This window comes from Narcine bancroftii, chromosome 2 (assembly GCF_036971445.1).
Source record: "Narcine bancroftii isolate sNarBan1 chromosome 2, sNarBan1.hap1, whole genome shotgun sequence".
Taxonomy (NCBI): Eukaryota; Metazoa; Chordata; class Chondrichthyes; order Torpediniformes; family Narcinidae; genus Narcine; species Narcine bancroftii.
In genome coordinates, this window is record NC_091470.1 from 51,587,383 (window position 1) to 51,608,981 (window position 21,599).

General features: G+C 40.6%; 1 protein-coding gene across 9 annotated transcripts in view; it reads left to right on the forward strand.

The window, feature by feature from the left end:
• dph6 (diphthamine biosynthesis 6) overlaps positions 1-21,599 on the forward strand; it is a 307,319-nt gene that overhangs the window by 260,421 nt on the left and 25,299 nt on the right. For 8 of the 9 annotated variants that reach the window (XR_011351225.1, XM_069916657.1, XM_069916655.1 and 5 more), the window contains one exon: positions 3,789-4,179. Coding sequence is in view for 8 of the 9 variants with exons in the window: in XM_069916657.1 (XP_069772758.1) it covers positions 3,789-4,179 (391 nt within the window). In the remaining variant the exon portion in view is untranslated. Of the gene's footprint in view, positions 1-3,788; positions 4,180-7,334; positions 7,444-21,599 lie in introns of all 9 variants that reach the window. The other variant, XM_069916656.1, reaches the window with a different exon arrangement.

Below are 21,599 nucleotides of genomic sequence, written 5' to 3' on the forward strand. Positions count from 1 at the left end.
AAGCATATTTTGAAATGCTCAACTATTGGACTATAGCTTTTACCGAAAAAGATTGAAAGTGCATTTCCGTATTTCATGAAATTACATGAGGTTTACTGTTGTGAGATGTGAAATTCCTGTCTGAATGCATGGAATCCTAACATGTCCGGTTTCTATAAGTGAAATTTGGGTTATTGTCACGCTAAATTAAATTTAAAGAACAATCTAATGATTTTTCTCTATTAATATAGTGATTTGAGAAGTCCTAATCCTTGTATTAAAAATGTACTAATTTAATCTTTTACATCTAACAATAGTTAGCATTTAAAACTTGGTATTTTGATAATTAATTGGTTCCTAGTACCAAAGAAGAGGTACAAGGACTGCCTAAAGAAATCTCTTGGTGCCTGCCACATTGACCACCGCCAGTGGGCTGATATCGCCTCAAACCGTGCATCTTGGCACCTCACAGTTCGGCGGGCAGCAACCTCCTTTGAAGAAGACCGCAGAGCCCACCTCACTGACAAAAGACAAAGGAGGAAAAACCCAACACCCAACCCCAACCAACCAATTTTCCCTTGCAACCGCGTCTGCCTGTCCCGCATCGGACTTGTCAGCCACAAACGAGCCTGCAGCTGACGTGGACATTACCCCTCCATAAATCTTCGTCCGCGAAGCCAAGCCAAGAAGAGTACAATGGTAGGGGAGGAGGTTGTCCTTTGAAGATATATCGACTAAGGTTAGACTAAGACGTCATTCAGAAAAGTGAGCGGAACATGTCAGGTTCTAAAACACCTTTGTCTTACAGTAAGAGGTTGGCCATGTAATAGTGTTAGGAGAAGAACATTCTTTGCACGGAGAGGGTTGTAAATCTCTGGAATTTTCCACCTTGGAGTGCTATGAATGCTCAGTCATTGAGTATATTCAAGGCTGGGATCAATAAAGGCTTGGACACAAAAAGAATTGGATGTTATGCAAGTCTGGCAGTGAAGCAAAATTAGTGCTTAATAATTGGTTATAAATATTCTATTTCACAATTTGAAATTTCTGCCCAATAGTGGAATGTCTCGTATGGCTAATTCCTGAATTTGTTTCTTAACCTTAAAATTTTGTTATCGTAGCTATTCTGTATTCAATCACAGGTTATACTCTTACGACATTAATTGACAATAAATGAAGCAATGAGAAATGTATCAACCAATTTTAGTGGAAGTGGGAATGAAAAAAACTAATCTGCAATTTTGAAAATGCTCCTCTTAAAACTAAGTCGTTTGGAACAAATACAGCATGGCAGGCTCATTTCATAAAGCTTTGAGAAGCCAAATCAATGGTCGTCTAAGGGGCCATCTGAATCTTGTCTGAAAGATGCATTTAATTATGTTTTTCAAACTTTTGAGGTACCAGGAAGAGTCAGAGTGCCCCTCTGAGCCCCACCAAAATCTGCACACTGTAGAGCTGTTTGAGCTTCTCAAGACCCTCAGTTCTTCACCTTGCCCACTCCAAGGGAGCCCCTTTAGATATATGCATAAGGAATCACCCTCCTGAGTGCTGAAACAAATGATTTTCCTCCAAAGGAAACATGCTCATTCCAGTAGTTAGTCAACAATGAAGACTAAACCCAAATTAAACGTTGCCCTCCTGTTCCCCACCACCTACTCCTATCAACACCAAGTGACGATATTCACCTGAAATAACTGCTGCTGAATCCTGGACTAATTTTCCTCAGGAATCAGAGATGCATTTCCTTGTTTCATAATATTAAATTCAGTCATTTTTAAAAATTGATCTTTCTGCCTCAAAACAAATGTGGCAGGTGCGGTTTGATTTTAAACTCATTCAACATAATGAAGAATAAAAATATTTCCATAATAACCAGAAGCACAGAAGTGATTGGGACTGGGTACCTAATTTGTCTGCTTCATATAAATCCAGAAATAGTTCCAGTAGTTCGTTGTGTTTAATTCTAAATGATTCCATTATCAAGCCATAGTTTTGATTGGCGTGCCATAGTTTTACCTTCAGCAATTCTAAAGCTGTACATTTATTCTCTACTAAGTGCCAAGATAGTGGAACTCAGCCAGAGTGTCAGTGATCAATACAGTTGCTCCTGCTTTCTTGGGTGAGCGAGGGCTTAGCTAGCCAATACTATTCAGTGATCTCCAGTGGGCATGCACGTCTTTAGTAAGCAAATGAGGTCGAGCTTTAGTTTCAAAGTCTTATACAGAAAAATCCATTGCTGACATAGTGCTGAAGTTGACCCTTGAATAGTGGTCTTGTCTCAGAACTGCATTCAATATATGTGTTTTTTTTAAAAATCAGAAATGTGATGCTATCAACACAATTTAGCATATTGGGATCTGTTCAGGATTGTTGAAAGCTTAAATGAAAGGGACAGGCTGGGCAGAATCTTTACACAAGACTGGATTTAATTATGAGCCTTTGAATCACTAATTCGAGCCTGATGGGTTTATGCCTGACCAAGAAAGCCTATCCCAGTCAAAATGCAGAGCCGTAGTCTTCGATTTTGCTGCTGCTTATCTTGATTTTGTTTTTGCCTTGATTTGAATCCATTGGAAAATGTTTTGGAGTAATACGAGGATGAAAAAAAAATCCAAAAAGAGTACAATTTCAATTTTGATCAATGATTGGATTCACTGCAGGTATTTTCAACTTTCAAACACAAAGGGAATTCTTCACATGAACTTTCAGTTTGCATCTTTGAAGGGTATGGCTGTTTGTTTACACACTGAAACTGGTTTTTGGACCTTTTGCAGTAACAATTCACTTCCACTTTGACCTGTTTAAATTTTTGCTCGCAGGTTTGTTTGCTCATTGGAAATTATTTTGATAAGCATCGTCCTGCTGAAAACTGTTGAGAAATTTAATTCCTGCACTGCCCCTAATGCTTCGTCAGTCTGCCTCAGCAAGAAAGTAGCACCCACTCATTAGCTTTGAAGCCTTGGATGGCAGTAATATCGACTTCTCTGGTTTCTATTAAACTTTCCGCCCCCCCCCACTTACCCCCATCTTTCTTTGTCACTATGTCTCCTTTCCTCTAGCTCTTTCTCTTTCTTCCCTTTTCCCTCCGTCTCCTTTCATTGACCCAAAATCAATTCTCACCTTTTCTCTTATCATATCCAATTAACACCTTTTAGTTATTAGGTCTGGTCTCCTCCCTCTCCCATTCTTCCCCCTTAATTGCTAGACTTTAATTAAGACGCCTGCCTGATTTTTGCTTCTACCTTGAAGAAAAGCTCAGCCCCGAAACATCAGTAATGTATCTTTACCTTCTATGGGCGCTGTGAGACTGGCTGAGTTCCTCCAGCATTTCTGTGTGCTTGTACTAAAATCTCAGCATCTGCAGACTTTCATATAACCATATAACCACTTACAGCACAGAACAGGCCAGTTCGGCCCTACTAGTCCATGCCGTAACAAATCCCCACCCTCCTAGTCCTACTGACCAGCACCCGGTCCATACCCCTCCAGTCCTCTCCTCTCCATGTAGCTATCCAGTCTTTCCTTAAATGTAACCAATGATCCCGCCTCGACCACGTCTGCCGGAAGCTCATTCCACATCCCTACCACCCTTTGCATAAAGAAATTTCCCCTCATGTTCCCCTTATAATTTTCCCCCATCAATCTTAAACCATGCCCTCTAGTTTGAATCTCCCCCACTCTTAATTCATGTTTCACTCTTTTAAGTCTTGATATCACCCTGCAGATCTCTTGCAAGAAATCAGAGTAATAACCTAGATCCATGGGTTTATGTGATCTGTGCTCATATTCCTCATCAATTTTTGTTACAGGATGAAGGTTATGGAATGATGGAAGGTGTTCCTGGAATATTGGTGGTTGCCGTCGTCCCGCATCTGCCAAAAGGTGCTGCAGTGGAGTGGCATATCATTGCCCTTACCAGCAGTGCCTGTGAGAGGAAATCCTTCATCCTAAATAAGAAATTGGAATGCTATGAAATTGATTGTGAAGTGGTGATGTCAAGCTCGCTGTCTAGTATCGCTATCTCATTAACTCTGAGTCTTCATATGTCATCGGTAAATTCATTGAGTTTAAAGATTGCACTTCAAGAATTTGCAGTTGTTTTCCAGCAAGCAATGGATAAGATCCCTCAGGATGTGCTTCCTCTCTGCTTCAAGATTTTCTACTGTGAAGGCACCGTAAATCCAAGCTTATTGCAAAGAGGTAAGGGTGTCACTTTACTATCAGTTATAGTTTAGTTGAAAACATGTAACTCCAATGACTAGAGGTTGAACCACTGACTTAGAGATATGAATTTAAGTCTTGGAGTTGCCCTGACATTTTGATCTGAGCAATTCCTAAGCATTGACTACTATAAATACTAACAACCTATGTTGTCAAACTGTGCTTTCCTTTATCTCCGGTCTCTTATGTCTTCTCTCCATTTTACCTACTCCTAATCACTTACAGTCAAACAGTGGTAGCTTTCCTTTCATCTGCCTTTAGTTCATGCTGTGGAATTTCCCTCTTAATTTCTTCTGCCTGGATGGAATCTTTTCATTCTTTAAGAAATTCCTTCAAACTTTGACCAAGCTTCTAAAATCCTCTGCAGCAAACAATGAGAAGCTGGAGGAACTCGGGCAATATCTATGGATAGAAATGGTTAGTCAATATATCAGGGTGGGCCCCTTTATTAGGTCATATTTCTGCAAAGTGTATTAGGATTTTTTTTTTAATATTATATGTGCTATGGAAAAGTATGATATTGTAAATAAGGAAAGGAAACTCGGTTTGACTGAGATCAGGTAAACCTCCTTAATCTCTTAACCCATGACCTGCTGAGTTTCCCAAGCACATTTGTGACCTGTGATATATTCCAGTAAAGTTGCTTATAGATGAACCTGCAGCTGGTGGAATCCCCATGCACCTGGCTGCCCATGATATTGAAGATGGAGATTACAGATATGCTGTCAGAGCAGCCAAGATAAGTGCATGCATTTAGTAGCTTCTGTGCACTGGTATTGGAAGAGTTGGTGGGGGGGGGGGGGGGTAAGTGGGGTAAATGAATGAAAGCTTATGATGATTGACAGGGTACCAAACCAACAGACTGCATTGCCAGGTTCATTTAATTTGGAGTTTCTAGAATGTTCTTGGAGTTGCTGTCATCCAGCTGTGTGATGAGCATGTCATCATACTGATAACTTTTTCCTTGGAGGGAAGGAAAAAGCTTTGGGATGTTAGGAGTTGAGTCACTCTATGCAGGATACCCAATCTTTTACAGATTCTTCAGCCAGAATTTTTACATGGTTGGTCCAGTTGTGATTCAGGTTTATGGTGGCATGCAGGATGTTAATGGTAGGAAACTTGACAATGGTTATGCCTTGGAATATCAAGGAAAGTCATTGGAATCGGTGATTGGAGATGGTCTTTGCCTAGTGCTTGAATGAAAGTAATGTAATCTGCCAGTTTTCACCCCATGTCGTGCTGTTGTCCTGGTTTTGCTTCAGTCAGCCTGGTCTACTCATTTGCTGCGGATTTATGAATGTACCCGAAGATTGTGCAGTTATCAGCAAACATCTTCATTTTTGATTGTACAATGAGAGGAAGACCATTGATGAAGGAGCCAAAGACAATTGGAAGTAGGGCACTGCCCTGAGGAACTCTTGCAATTATGTCCCAGGGCTGGGACATTAATGGAAACATCCACCTTCCTTAGCTGTTCAAATATTTAGTCCCTTCACCTCTTAATGCCCATTAAGCAGTTTTACCATGGTGACAAGATACCATACTTTGTCAAATGCTGCTTTGATGTCAACAATAGTTATTCCCACTTTACCTCTGCATTCAGCCTTTCTTCTCTAATTGGACCAAGCTGAGATCTTGTGGTGAAACCCAAACTGGTCATCAGTTAACATGTTATTGATAAATACAACTTGAAACTTCAGATGACAAAATCTTCCATCTCACTACTGAAGACTGAGAAGAGGCTGATTGGGCAACCATCTACTTAGCTGCATTTGTTACTTCTTATTGTGAACAAGGGAAAGCTAGACAACTTTCTGCATTGCCGAGGCGATCCCAGGGTTGTAATTGTTCTAGAACACCCTGGCCAGAGGCATGGCTAGATCCAGGACAGAAGTCTTCAGTATACACAGTTGGGATGTTGAGCTGTAGCTTTTCTCTGTCCAGTGCTCTCAACTGAATCTTGCCATAGCATGGAGAGAATCAAATTGGCTGATTTTGTTAAGGTGAGATCTCAAGAGGAAGCTGAGATGGATCATCCACTCAGCACTTTTGGCTGAATATGTTTGCAATTACTTCAATCCTTAACACTCCTGTGCTGGCCCCTTCCGTTGTTCCAGTGCTTTTGAAGCCTTCATGACTATTTTCAGTCTTATTGTTTCACATGGTACACAGTTAGATGTGGCAGGACATTGGAGCTTTGCTCTGATTTATTGGTGGTGGCCACTCTTCACTCCATGTCCTGCACACTGTTTTTTTATTCACTGCTTTGCATGGGTACTCCTGCATTACAGCTTCAACAAACTCACTTCACATTTTGGTTTATCTGGTACTGCTCCTGACATGCCCTTCTGCTCTTCTCTTTAAACCAGGGTTGATCCCCTGCTTTGACCAGAGTTATAGGGTCACGGAGCTGTCAGACCATGAGGCAACAATTTGCTGCCTGTTGATGATCCACAGAACAACATCAGTGTCCTTATTTCAAGCTGCCAGATCTGTTCTCAATCTATCCTATAAAACTGATGTGTTAGTTATAGTTTATCAGCATATAACGGGTAACTCTTTTTACCACAGGATTCAATTCTACTTACTTTGTTTATGATGTCATTAGTGTTCTGAATTAATTGCTGAATCATAACTGTGTCACTTATTAATATGATCTCATTTGTTCCATAACTTTAGATTAATTTAATTTTAATTTAGAGTTTAGATTTAAAACACAGTAATAGCCCGCGAGCCTGTGCCGCCGAAATACACCCATGTGATCAATTAACCTACTAACCCCATACATCTTTGGAATATGGGAGGAAACCAGAGCTCCTGGTAGTAACCCACGCAGCTTCTTTGGGATATTTTGCTACATTAAATGAGCTATACAAATGTAACTTATGGGAACATTATAAATTAAAAACCACAGTATCCAGCACCTATGTGGATTGGCAGATGCTGAGTAAATGTACTTGCTGGTTGCTTGAGATTGCGTGGTGCATGATTAGTGAACTGACTGCTAGGGGGTGCCAATTTTAAACATTGGTATTTCTTACCTATTTATTTTCTGCGATTTTTTTTTTTTGCCCGTTGCTTGGGCCTGCCAACTGCTTGAATTCTGGATAACGGGGATTTCCTGATTTTATTAGAGTTCGTAATGTGGGCTGGATGGAAAGAGCATTTGAAAAGCAAAAAATGCTGGGTTGCTGGAAAACTGAAATCGTAAACAGAAAATATATAAGACGCTCAGCAGATCAGGTAGTGTCCATGGAGAGAGAAAATGAGTAAGCGTTTTAGACCTTTTATTAGAAAATGGAAAGAGGATTACTGTGAGAGAGGTTTGTACAGAGTGCAAATCTCAATGCAGAACAATTGGGCTGCTAGATTTATTATAATTCTTTGTACATATCTTTCTTCAGTGGAAATAAACACTGCATAAATAACTTGAATTCTATTATTATCATTCTTCTTTGTCAACCAAGAAAGTGACAGTGACAGATCTTGAAAATGACATATTTTCCTAAAAATTTTCATGTTTACTTGTGATGAAGTCACTTAAAAGTGTTGGGTCATACTTTGATTATGACTGATGTTGCTATTTTGTTAGAATTCTGATTATATCAACCATTTTCATATGAGGTGCAAAAACTTGCAATCTGATCAATGCAAGTAGTTTTATATGTGCATATATACAATTTTGAACAAATGTGATTGAGAACTATGGATTTAAAATGACGTTTTTCAATAGGATTGTCAAATTTATTCACATAGACCTAGACTTCAGATTGCAAAGATCCAGTTAATGGAAAATACTTTGCTTAGTGTAATTCAAAATATCAGTAGTACTTGAGTACTTGAGACATCCCTTTTTTTAATAAATTTGCTTAATGATTACTTGTTTGTGGTGGGCAAAACAATCTTCTGAAATCTACTGATTGTAAATAGAAAGATAGTAGTAAAACACGCCTCTCAAGGAAGCTGTATTTAGAGTCTATATTAATGCTTAATCGTCACGCTGCTTTGTTTTATTTTGTGAAATGTGATCTGATGGTTTCTCCAGATTTTGAAGTAGAAGAGTATGCAATAGCATACTCTTTAAAAACGTGCAGTTTTTAAAAACTATAAAAATCTCTTTCAAGCCTCAACAGGACCACTGTGAATTCAGTTGTCTCTTTTTATTACAAATGTCCATCCTTTTGACCTTTTAATGTAGCATTAGAACAAAAAGCTTTATTAAACAATCAGACTGAATTCTTTTTATTTTGCACTGTTCACAAACAGTTCTATTAGAAAAGCCAGTCTGATATCTGCTGCTTTTCACAAAAGCAGATTGTTTATATATCTTCCTTCAGTAATTTGTATGACATTGCCATTATCTGCTTGTGCTATGTGAATGACACAATTCGTCAGCCTGGCGTGTCATCTATCAGTGTCAAATGTCCATTTTATGCCATTTTCAACTCATTTAAGAATATTTTGTGATTTGGCTCAACTGTACTTTGTCAAAATCTGATGCATTCAAAACCAATTCCCTTCCCTGAGTGGAAGTAAATTGCATTTTTAAGATCTGTTCCATAAAGTAAAATTTAACTAAAGATTTCAGCCATGGTGTTAGCCTATTATCATTTACTTCATATTCCCAAATACTTTCATTAATTGATTATCTCATGAGCTTGTTCAAATAATCATTCCTTGATGAACATGATCCTGTTTAGTTATAAAGAGAAAAGTAATACTTATGTTTATGTTCCAGCCATACAGATAATTATAAAATAAATTATAGGAGAATGAAAAAAAGTAAATCACAAAATTCTGTAGACACCGTGGTTTAAGTAAAAAACACACAATGCTGGAGTAGCTTAGCAGGACAAATAGTGTCCTTTATGTGGCAAAGGTAAAGATACATAACCAACATATCGAGCTTGAGCCCTTCATCAAAATATGAGAAAATGCTGGCAAGTGTCCAAACAAAAGAGTGGGTGGAAGAGGGGGTTGGCAACGCAGGAAATGATAGGTGGCGAAAGGAGGGAGGGACAGCAACAATGAGGGGGGAGGAGGGACAGCTGGATGGAATGAGGGCCTAGAGAGACAGGAAAAGTGGGTGGGAAGAAAATACAAGCTGATTTAGTGGAAGGTAGTAAAGTCAATGTTAATGGGATAGTACACAAGGCCATGGACAGACATGTGAGCATGGGAGTGTGACTCAGAATTGAAGTGGTTGGTCACTGGGGGGGTCGTTGTGGTTGTGAACGGAGCAAAGGTGCTGAGGGAAGTGATCTCCCAATCTGTGACCAGTCTCTCCAATGTAGAGAATCCCACAAATGGAGTACTGAATGCAGTAAATAAGTCCTCTGGATGTACATAAAGTATTGCTTCACTTAAAAGGCCTGTTTGGGGAGAAGATGTGGGCCCAATTATTGCACCTCCTGCAGACACAGGGGAAGATGCGATGGGTGGAAGGGATGAGTGCACGAAGGAATCGCAGAGGGAGTGGTCCCTGCAGAAGGCCGAGAGGGGAGGAAAAGGTAAAATATATCTGGTGGTGGGATCCTGTATTAAGTTCCATAAATTCTGGTGGATAGTGTGTTGGATGCAGAGTCTAATGGGTTGGTACTTGAGGATAAGGGGGATTCTATATTTGTTGCGTCTGGGGGCAGATGGGGCCAGGAAAGATGAACGGAGGAGTTGCGGGTAGTGGAGGGGAAGCCACAATTGTGGAAGAAGGCAGACATTTTGGAAGATCGCATTTTTGTTATTTAGAAATTTCAGATTTATTGTCACACTATATACGTGACATCACATACAATCCTGAGATTCTTTTTTCCTGCATGCGAGGCAGAATCACCACTTATCGGCAGTGCAAATAAACTGACTCAATGTACATATGTAAACAAAAAAAATAAACAAACTGTGCAATACAAAGAGGAGAAAAAATCAATAAAATGCAAAAGTAAGAGTCCTTAAATACAACCCAGTCCTCATCGAGGGCTCAGTAGTGGAGAGAGTCAAGAACTTCAAATTCCTGGGTGTCAACATTTCCAAGCATCTGTCCTGGAGCCTCCAAATTGACACAATCGTGAAGAAGTCTCACCAGCGACTATACTTTGTGAGGTGTTTGAGGAGATTCGGTATGTCGTCGAAGACCCTCAAAAACTTCTACCATGAAGAACATTCTGGCTGGTATGGCGGACAAGGAAAAACTCCAGAGGGTTGTTAACTTTGCCTTCAACATCACAGGCACCAGACTTCACTCTATCGAGGACATTTACATGAGACGGTGTTTTTAAAAATCAGCCTCTATCCTCAAAGAACCCCACCACCCAGGCCATGCCCTCTTCACTCTACTACCATCAGGAAAAATGTACAGGAGCCTAAAGACGAACACTCAGCGGTACAAGGACAGCCTCTTCTCCACTGCCATCAGATTCCTGAATAATTAATGATTGGCGCCTGTTTGAAACAGGTAGGTACCATGCTCTGTCAGAGTAAGATGGTGAAGTTATCTGTGGCAAGTTGATCAGCACAGATAATTGATATTCGGCTGGGTACGCTGTACAGATCAGATGCTTTCGTTGGATTCAGACAAGGACCTAACTTTTAGCTTTGTTCCTGAAAGTATCAAGAATCTTGCTAAGTTAGTGATGGCAAATACAGTACAAAAGGGCAGGAAGGAATACTTAGATTTATATACTTTTGGCAAATGGATGGTCAAATGAGCTTCCTGAAATGGATGGCAGTCTATTAATGAAAATTAAAATACTGGAAATCTGAAATAAAACCAAAACTTGCTGGAAACACTTTGCAGGTCAGTCAGCATTTGTAGAGAAACAATTAATGTTTTCTGACAAAAACCATTAATCAGAATTAGGATTCCACGCTTCCTTGCGTGTCCTGGATGTAACTGGATGGAGATAAATTACAGGAATCTATCCGGTGAACATAGGTGGAGTTCCATGAATCAGAATGAGTTTTTAAAGGTCTTAGATTGGTAGTTTTGTAAAACCATTTGTGGGCCTGATCTTGGGACGCTTTTCTCATTCTAAGTTCAGAACCTTCTCTCATCTAATCCAGTTGATGTCTTTCCAACCACGCAGCAGCAATTTACTGGGACAGGTCTGTCTTTTCTGGCCTTCAATGGAAGTCAGGCAGTGCGAGCGCTGCTGAAGGTCTACCAGGTCAAACAGGTGGAATGGGTAAAGACTGCAATTGCCAAGATTTGTGGTAGCTACTGGAAATACTAGGGTTGGCAAAGGCATACCATGTAAAATCTTTGAGAACTATAATTATTTGCATTAATAAATACAAGGACTGCTATCAGAAATATGAATTCATGAATGGAAGCTGGAGACTGAAGTGAATCTGATTTGGCAGTTTAATTTGTGCAGTTGTGACTCCTTGAGGAAGAAGTTGTGAATGTGAACTTTAATTGAGACTGGTTGGTGACGTTTTGGATACTGCTGATGCATCAGCATTGAATGCATCTTGCCATTTAGTTGTGCTTGCTGGTGAACAGGAGGGAAAACTTTAAAAGATTCACTCAAAACATGCACTCTTTTGCTACTTTGCTTTTGTACTGCAAGCACAAAGTTGGAACACTGGCTGTGAACTATCTCATTCTCCTGCTGATCAGATATGCAAGATGTGTCGTTGCTTTTGCGCCAGAAAAGCTTGTCCAATAACTGCTACCGAGACAGAAGCACAAATTTTCAAAGTGGTATTCAACTCATGCCACATTATCTCAGTACTGACTTTGAGGTCTGATGCATCCCAATGTGAGATCTGTTACTATCAACTCCAAGGAATAATGGACAGAAGAAAGAACCAGGTTTAGGGTCTGTGAAATGATTTTGAAGTGGCATCCCTGGGGTAATGAAGGATGATTGCATTGGACTAGGCAACCATGAGAAACAACTGATTATGTTTTTTCATTTGTTAAATTGTGAACTTGTGAGCAGTCTCTTCATAACCAGGATATGAGGATATGCCGGTATTGTGAGGTAGATATAGCTCGCCATGATGCACTGGAGCAACTGGATGGGAGAGGTTTGTCTGGAGTAGAGTTGCTTACTTCGTTCACGCATTCATCAGAGGACAAGCCTGTTGATACCTTCAACTCAAGTTTATTTCTGATCAGAAATATTGAGCTGGTTCTGTCACCAAACCATTAGCAATGTTGAGTCTCGTCATGTTTTTTTTCCTCAAAGTCAAGTCACCTTTATTTGTCGTTCATACCATAACTACTAATGCAATGCACAGCAAAGAGGAATTGCGTTTCTCCAGGACCATGGAGCAGATTTACATAAATAGGAATAAAAACCATGATATACTAGTACATATATATTCTAGGAATTGAGGAGCCTGATGGCTTAGAGATAAAAACTGTTGCACAATCTCTACATGTGTGCCCGAATGCTATGGTACCTCCATCCAGGTGGCAAAAGGGAGAAAATTTTCCAAGAGGAGTGTGTGAAGTCCCTCACAATGTTATTTGCCTTCCACATGCATGATGCCTTATAAATGTCCGTCATGGTAGGAAGAGAGAGCCTAATGATCTTCTCCACTGACTCCACTATCCTCTGCAGGGTCTTATGGTCTGAGGTGGTACAACTTTCAAACCAGGTGGTGAGGCAATTGCTCAGAATGCTCTCAATACATCCTCTGTCGAATGTAGCAAGGATGGGGGGGTGGGAGATGAACTTTCCTCAGCCTTCACAGGAAGTAGAGGCACTGCTGGGCTTTCTTGGCAATGGAACTGGTGCTGAGGGACCAGGTGAGATTCTCCACCAAGTGCACAGCAAGAAGCTTGATACTCTTGACAACCTCAACGGTAGAGCCATCAATGGTTATTGAAAACTGATCCACCACCTCCCCCCCCCCCCCCCCCCACACCACCCTAGCCTTCCTGAAGTCAACAACCATCTCTTTTGTTTTATTAACATTCAGAAGCAGGTTGTTAGCTCTGCACCAGTTGGTTAGTGACTGCACCTTGTCTCTAAACACTGACTCATCGTTCATTTTTTTAAACACTTTATTAAATATAAAACCACTCAGCAAAAATATCACAATATTTCAAACTTATGGTTTGAATACATATGGTATTTTATAAGAAAGAAAAGAAAGATAAACCTCCTATAAATCCCCCACTCCCCTCCCCCAACCCCCTATAAACTAAAAAATAGAAAAGAAAAAGAAGAGGGACAAAAAAACCACAGCAGGAGTACTTCATTTTCCAATACTTTTAAACATATATATATTTACAGGGGCCTATAAGAGAAAAGGAATGTTCAAGATTCATTTAAATTTTAATACCCACAGTTTGTAAATATGGGCTCATCATGTTGTTGCACATCAGTTCCATTTCCTCAATGTTGCTAAAAGGTCATTTAAGATAGGCCAATTTCTATTAGATTACATCATATTGCAAAAAAAATTCACCATCAATGCAAATGATGAATTTTGATCTAAGTCATATATAATTAATAGTAATGTATCTTCTGCAAGTGTCAAATGCAGCTCTTTTTCTATGGAGATACTTGTACTGCATGAATATATGAAGCACTGTTGACTGTCTCTTTTTCTTCTTTGGCTGGGCTTCGCGGACGAAGATTTATGGAGGGGGTAAATGTCCACGTCAGCTGCAGGCTCGTTGGTGGCTGACAAGTCCGATGCGGGACAGGCAGACACGGTTGCAGCGGCTGCAGGGGAAAATTGGTGGGTTGGGGTTGGGTTTTTCCTCCTTTGTCTTTTGTCAGTGTGTAGAGTTTAAACTCAGAAACTATGCCATTCTATTCTGTACAGTATTTCCTTGCAGATTTGCTTTCTGCTCCACCATTAAGTTTGAAAGAAATTTTCGAATCGTTTTCTTGGCAACTTGGTTTTACTTCTGCCTTTCCAAACGTGCTGACACCCCGATATCTGATAGAAATTATCCAATAAAAATTCACGGAAATAGATCATGATGTTGATGATGATTTGTTTTTTTGTTTGTCCCATCACCAGGGTAGGCAAAATCAAAAACTCCACAGTCCAATGAAATGCACGTGGAAGTCGACACTCGCGTAGTGTACCTTTCACGATATTCATTTCATTTCCTTCCTTTTTATCAGGAGCAAATCTGATAAAAAATAAATATTTTCTCCAGCCGAGATGGGCTAAACCCCAAGGGCCTGCTGGTCAGGTATTACCTCATGATCTACTCGCTGTCAGCCAAATCGACTCTGCCTTTTACCTTTGCTGTACAATTGCAGCTCAATCTGGCAGACCCAATGTCAAATCAGTGATGTACTGGGAATGATACCTTAACAGGTTGGTGCTGGACCCGGACACACTTTGTGATTGCCCTCACCCCTCTCTACGAGCGGCCCACAGCAACACTAACATTTTGCAGCTGGATGGTCCCAGCCACTGGGAGACTTTCATGACTGTTTCACAAAATAGAGGGGGCCGAGAATGGCAAGTGGGCTTCAGACTGTTCAAACTGAGGACAAACCCACAGATCAGCTTGCTTACAGCACAAGGTAACTAGAGACCTCGGAACAGCTGGGAGCTGGGTAGTGGGATCAGTGTAGGAGCTGGTGGCGGGCTGACAAGAGAGAACAGGCAGTGGGCCGCCAGGATACAGTGGGACAGCGGTATTACGTGAAAAGATTTTTCCTGTTGCCCTGGGTGCCCTTCATGCTAATAAATCACTGGGGAGGATGGACTCCCACCTGAATTTTACAGACAATTTAAAGACTATTAATGGCCCTGTTAATGGATGTTCTGGACCAAGCAGTAGAAACATAGACCCTCCTGGAATCATTCTCAACCGCGATTACCAAAAAAAAAGGTTACCAAAAAAAAAAATGGACCCATTAAAAATTTCGTCTTATTGGCCAATATCCCTGTTAAATGCTGATTACAAAATATTAGCGAAAGCATTGACTAACAGGTTAGGACAATATTTACCAAAATTGATACATACAGATCAAGCAGGATTTGTTAAAGGAAAACATTCCTCAAAGAGTCTAGGAAGATTATTTAATATAATACACTTGTCAAAATTCAAACAGAATCCAAGTTTTACAGTCTCCCTGGACACGGAAAAAGCATTCGACCGTTTGGAATTGCCCTTTCTATTTAAAACACTGGAAAAATTTGGCATAGAACATTTATAAAACTGAATAAAAACTTTATACCATAAACTACAAGCTAAAATTATAACCAATAATTAGATGTCAGTGGTGTTTCCCTTGAGTAAATAGAGTAGACAGGGATGCCCCATGTCCCCAGTGCTTTTTATTTTAGTAATTGAACTGCTGGCAGAGATAATAAAAGGGGATCGAATATAAAGGACTTCAAAGTTGGACAAGAAGAACACAAAATTAGTCTATTTGCTGGTGATGTGCTACTATACTTATCAGATCCAGCTAAATCTTTGGAAAAATTACAAGGAACACTAGGGAAATATGGAAGAATATCAGGTCATTAAAAAATATTGACAATGGTGAGATAATGCCATTAACAAATTTTGAATATGAAAGATACCAAAAAGGAAGTAAATTTAAATGGAAGCCGGATGGAATAAAATATCTTGGAATAGCGACTGACAACAACTTACAAAATCTGAATAAACTAAATTATGTTCCTCTTCTTGGCAAGATAGAAAGGGACCTGCATAAATGGAGAGACTTACAGATTACTCTAGTGGGAAGGGCTTATTGCGTCAAAATGAAAGTGATGCCAAGAATGCAGCATCTTTTTCAATCGCTGCCTATTCCATTACCTAAAAACTTCTTTTAGACAGTTCCCATGGAATAATAAAGTACCAAGAATCACACTGGTAAAACTGACATGGGTCTACAGGCTGGGAGAACTTAGACTTCCAGATTTTAAAAAATACTAGGCTAGATTTCTCATAGCCTTCTTCATTGAAGGCAACCAACTCCCCCCCCCCCCCCCCTTGGATTCAGATGGGAATGTACACAATGGAGGAGGGGGAAGCAAAGGATTTTATCTATAAATGAAGTGTCAAAACACAAGAAAAAAAGACAGATAATCCCATACTAATGCATATGATCAGGACGTGGCAAAAAATTAATGAATGTATAGGAAAAAAAAAGTACAGATATCAATAAATGCACCATTGTGTAAAAATAAGTTATTACTTATGAACATAAGCAATAGAATATTAAATTCGTGGTATGACAAAGGTATGAAATATATTGAAGACTGCTACATTGAAGGAACATTTATGTCCTTTGAATAATTAAAACACAAATACGGAGTGGCCAATGGGACCTTCTTCTATTTTCTCCAGCTTAGAGAAAGATGGGGACCAACGTTGACCCCATCTGAAATTAATGAAATGGAACAAATGGTCTGGATGGGGAATATACCCAAACTTATAACAAAAATGTACTGTGCTCTCCAGAGCGAATGTACAAAACCAGGATTACAGAGATCAAGGGAAAAATGGGAGTCGGACTTGGACTTGGGTGTGGTGATTTCAGAAAGGAGCTGGTCAGATTGGTATAAGGACAGTATGACATTAATTATAAATGCAAGATAAAATTATTCAATATAATTTTTTACACCAATTATATCTTATCCCATAGAAGTTACAATGATCAAAAGCAGAAATATCAGTGATGTGTTTCAGATGTAGGACTAAGACAGGAACCCTTCTACATGCTACGTGGTCATGCGTGAAGGTGAGGCCATTTTAGCAAGGTATCACAGAAAAATTAACCAGGATAACAGGAGTGGCCTTCATGGGTGACCCAGAGATATATATCTACTAGGTAATTTTATGGAAATAAGCAATAAATTGAATAAATATCAAATTTCATTTATAAAAATAGCACTGGCTGTAGGTAAAGAAATGTATTGTGATCACTTGGAAGTCTGACTCCCCTCTACTTCTAGAATAATGGACTGTGGAAATGAACAGCCGTATACCTATGGGAAAAATGATCACATAATTTAAAGAATAAATATGACACTTTTGTAAAGATCTGACAGCCATATCTGGACCATATAGGGGCCCAAATATAGTCATAAAGAAGAAAAAGGACAATAAATGCAACTATTATATATATTTAAACGTGATTTCCCCAGTTTTTATTCTATATATTTAAAAGATATGTAAGCTCTGACGGACAGGGGTGGGAGGAAGGGACTGTTTTGTTTTTGTTTGTTGTTGTTTGTAAGAAAAAGTTTAATATATTGTGAAATTGAAAATTTTATATATATTTTTGGAAAAAAATCAAAGATAAAATATTTAAAAAAAGATAAAGGAACAGAAGTAGGCCATTTGGCTCATCAAGTCCTCTCCACCATGAGCTAAATCATTCTCACATCTAGTTCCAATTTCTGGCCTTTTCCCCATATCCCTTGATACCCTGACTAATTATCCCTGACACCTATCAATCTCCTTAAACTCCGCCAATGATTAGGCCTCCACAGCTGTATTCCACAAATCCACGACCCTCTAAGAAATTTCTCCTCATTTCTGTTTTAAATGAGTACCCTCTAATTCTAAGACTATGCCCTCTTGTCCTGGACTCACCCACTAAGGGAAACATGTTATTCACATCTACTCTGTCCAATCCTTTCAGCATTCATAATGTTTCTATGACAGCCCCTCTCATTCTCCTATACTCCAATGAATACACTCCTCATATGTTAGCCTTTGCATTTCAGGAATCATCCTCATAAATCTTCTCTGAACTCTCTCCAACATCATTATATTTCTTCCAGGATAAAGGGCCTAAAACTGCCCCATAGAGCCTCATCAACACCTCCTTACTCTTACACTATTTCTCTTGAAATGAATGCCAACATAGCATTTGCTTTCTTTACTGCCAATCTAACCCAGTGGTCAACCTTTAGGGTATCCTGAATGAGGACCCCCACATCCCTCTGCACTTCTGAATTCTGAATTTTCTTCCCATCAAAATAATTATCTGACTGCTTATTTCTTCTTCCAAAATGTACAACCATACATTTCTCAACATTTCATCTCATCTGCCATTTCTTCGCCCACTCTCCTAAGCTGACCAAGTCTCTCTGCAACCTTTCAGTTTCTCCACCACCTATCTTGGTGTCATCTGCATACTTAGCCACAAAACCAATCTACAGAAGCGGCCTCAACACTGACCCCACTAGTAACCAGCAACCAACCAGAACGGGATCCCTTTATTACCATCCTTTGCTATCTGCCTATCAGCCAATGCTCCACCCAATATCTTTCCTGTAACTCCATGGGCTCTCGTCTTATTAATCAGCCTCTTATGCTGCACTTTATCAGAGGCCTTTTGAAAATCCAGATACACAACATCCACAGCCTCCCTTGTCAATCCTACTTGAGATTACTTCAAAAAATTCCAATAGGTTGGTCAGGTAGGATCTTCCCTTCATGAAACCATGCTGACTTGGACCTATCATGTCTTGCACCTCAAGATATTTCATAACCTCGTCGTTGAGAATCGACTCCAATAACTTCCCAACAACTGATGTCAGACTAATAGGCCTGCAATTTTCTTTTTTTCTGCCTCCCTCCTTTCTTAAACAGTGGAACTATATTTGTGACATTCCAGTCCTCCAGAACCATGCCTGGTAAATCATTTCCAATGCCTCCACAATCTTCATAGCTATCTCCTTCAGAACCCATGGTACACCTCATCTGGTCCAGGAGACTTATCTATCTTTAGTCCATTTAGCTTACTAAGCACTTTCTCTCCAGTAATCTTGACTGTACTTAATTCTATTCCCTGAGACCTCTGACCATCAGGTATATTGATATTGTCTTCCACAGTGAAAACTGATGCAAAATACTCATTTAGTTCCTTTGTTACCCATTATAATTTCTCCAACATCATTTTCAATCAGTCGTATATCTATCCATCTCTCTTTTACTCTTCATATATTTAAAAAGACTCTTACGTCTCCTTTTGTTTGTTATTTGCCCAACTTCCTTTCATAATTCATCTTTTTTTCCTCGTTTTTTTCTGTGTTTTTAAAAGTTTCCCAGTCCTCTGTTTTCCCATTAATATTTGCTTCCAATATGCCCTCCCTTTTGCTTTTAGCCTTAACCTCTCTTGCTAGCCACATTTGTGTCATTTTCCCATTCATTATACAGGTGCACGATCCTTTATCCGGACATATAAAATCCGGAAAGCTCCAAAATCCAGCAAGTGGGGAACAGCGGACGGAGGAGACAGCCAGGGGACCGGCGGTCGGGGGAGACGTCTGGGCGGCCGAGGGACTGGCGGTCGGGGGAGACGTCTGGGTGGCCGAGGGACTGCAGTCGGGGGAGGCGGCCAGGCAGCTTAGGGACCACAGTCAGGGGAGACAGCTGAGGGACCGGCGGTTGGGGGAGACGTCTGGGTGGCTGAGGGACCGGCGGTCGGGTTAGATGCCCGGACAGCCGAGGGACCGCGGTCAGGGGAAACAGCCAAAGGACCAGCGGTTGGGGGAGACATCTGGACAGCCGAGGGACTGTGGTCAGGGGAGGTGGCTGGGCGGCCAAGGGACTGTGGTTGGGGGAGACAGCCAAGGGACCAGCAGTCGGGGGAGACATCCGGGCGGCCGAGGGACTATGGTTGGGGGAAACGGCCAGGTGGCCTAGGGACTGTGGTTGCGAGAGGCGGTTGGGCGGCCGAGGGACCGCGGTTGGGGGGAGATGGCCAGGCGACTGGAAGGGGGTGGGGGTGGATACGGCAGCACAATTCGGGTGGGCTTTCCAAAATCCAGAAAAATCTGAAATTCGAAACACACTGTCCCCCAAGGGTTCCGGATAAAGGATCGTGTACCTGTAGTAAAAGCGCTATCTGGTTGGTGTGTTGCCTCCCTATCATGCTTGCAGAATCTCTTGTCTGTTCTCCTCACTATGGAATCCCCTATAACCACTGCATTTCTCTTTCTCTCTTCATCACAGCACTGGCCACAGGTCCAGAGTCCTGTTTGCCGTGGTTTTCCTCTCTCAGGTCATCCTCTCCAATATAGTGATTTCTGAGGGGGACTATCGCAGAGGTGCTCACTACTATCACTCTGTAGCTATTATCAATCACCTCCTCATTTTCCCTAATCAACTGAAGGTCATCAAGCTGCAGCTCCATATCCCTAACATGGTTCTTAAGGAGCCGCATTTCAATGCACTTGGCGCAGATGTAGTCCTTTGGGAGGCTGGTCATCTCCCAGGGTCCTCACATCTGGCACTCCAAGCACATCACTAATCCTAGATGCATAGTACAGTCTGATATTACTAAATAAATGTACCTGTAACTTACCCTTTTACTATAATTCTCACCTCTTACCTGTTCAGCCAAAGCCTAACCACTCTGACTGAGACTAGTTTGACGATAACTGCTCCCCGGTAGTGTAAGGAGCAAGCCTCTCCTTACCCCCTGCTCTCTGAAGCCTCTCAAGCCCAAGCCTCAGAGTCCCACTTCTTCACTCACTCATGGGTGCTCCTCCAGCTACCCCTCCTTTTATTTGTCCCTGCCAATTATCTCAATTGCTCTCTCTCCCAATCAACAAAGCATTTGCAGCCTCCTTACTCCAACTCAAAACAAATCAAGGTAAAAATTTCTTACCTTTTTAAACCTCCCGCTCTACTCACCTGAAGTCATGCACCTGCGCAGTCTTGCCTCTCTTTCCAGAAGTTTAAAAAATAAAATGTCTACCCTCCTCGAACACTAATCTGATTACACAAGCAGCCTCCTTAGTCCAACTCAAAACAAATCAAGGTAAAAATTTCTTTTTAAATCTCTCAACTCTGCTGGGCAGATGCCACACACCTGCGCAGTCTTGCCTCTCTTTCCAGAAGTTTAAAAAATAAAATGTCTACCCTCCTCGAACACTAATCTGATTACACAAGCAGCCTCCTTAGTCCAACTCAAAACAAATCAAGGTAAAAATTTCTTTTTAAATCTCTCAACTCTGCTGGGCAGATGCCACACACCTGCGCAGTCTTGCCTCTCTTTCCAGAAGTTTAAAAAATAAAATGTCTACCCTCCTCGAACACTAATCTGATTACACAAGCAGCCTCCTTAGTCCAACTCAAAACAAATCAAGGTAAAAATTTCTTTTTAAATCTCTCAACTCTGCTGGGCAGATGCCACACACCTGCGCAGTCTTGCCTCTCTTTCCTGAAGTTTAAAAATAAATAAAATGCCTACCCTCTGCTAACACTAATCTGATTTCACACGCAGCCTCCTTACTCCAACTCAAAACTCAAAAGGGCCATTGGACTCATGTACTGTTTCCCTGGTGTTCTACTGAATACTAATTTTATAGCCAAAGGCAACGTAGTAACTAAGTGAGTAATACAAATATAAAAAACAAACACATTCAACAGTATCTCATTACTATAATTTCTCTGTGTTAGGAGTGCACTGATATGTGCCATAAATTAATATGTTTTATATTGC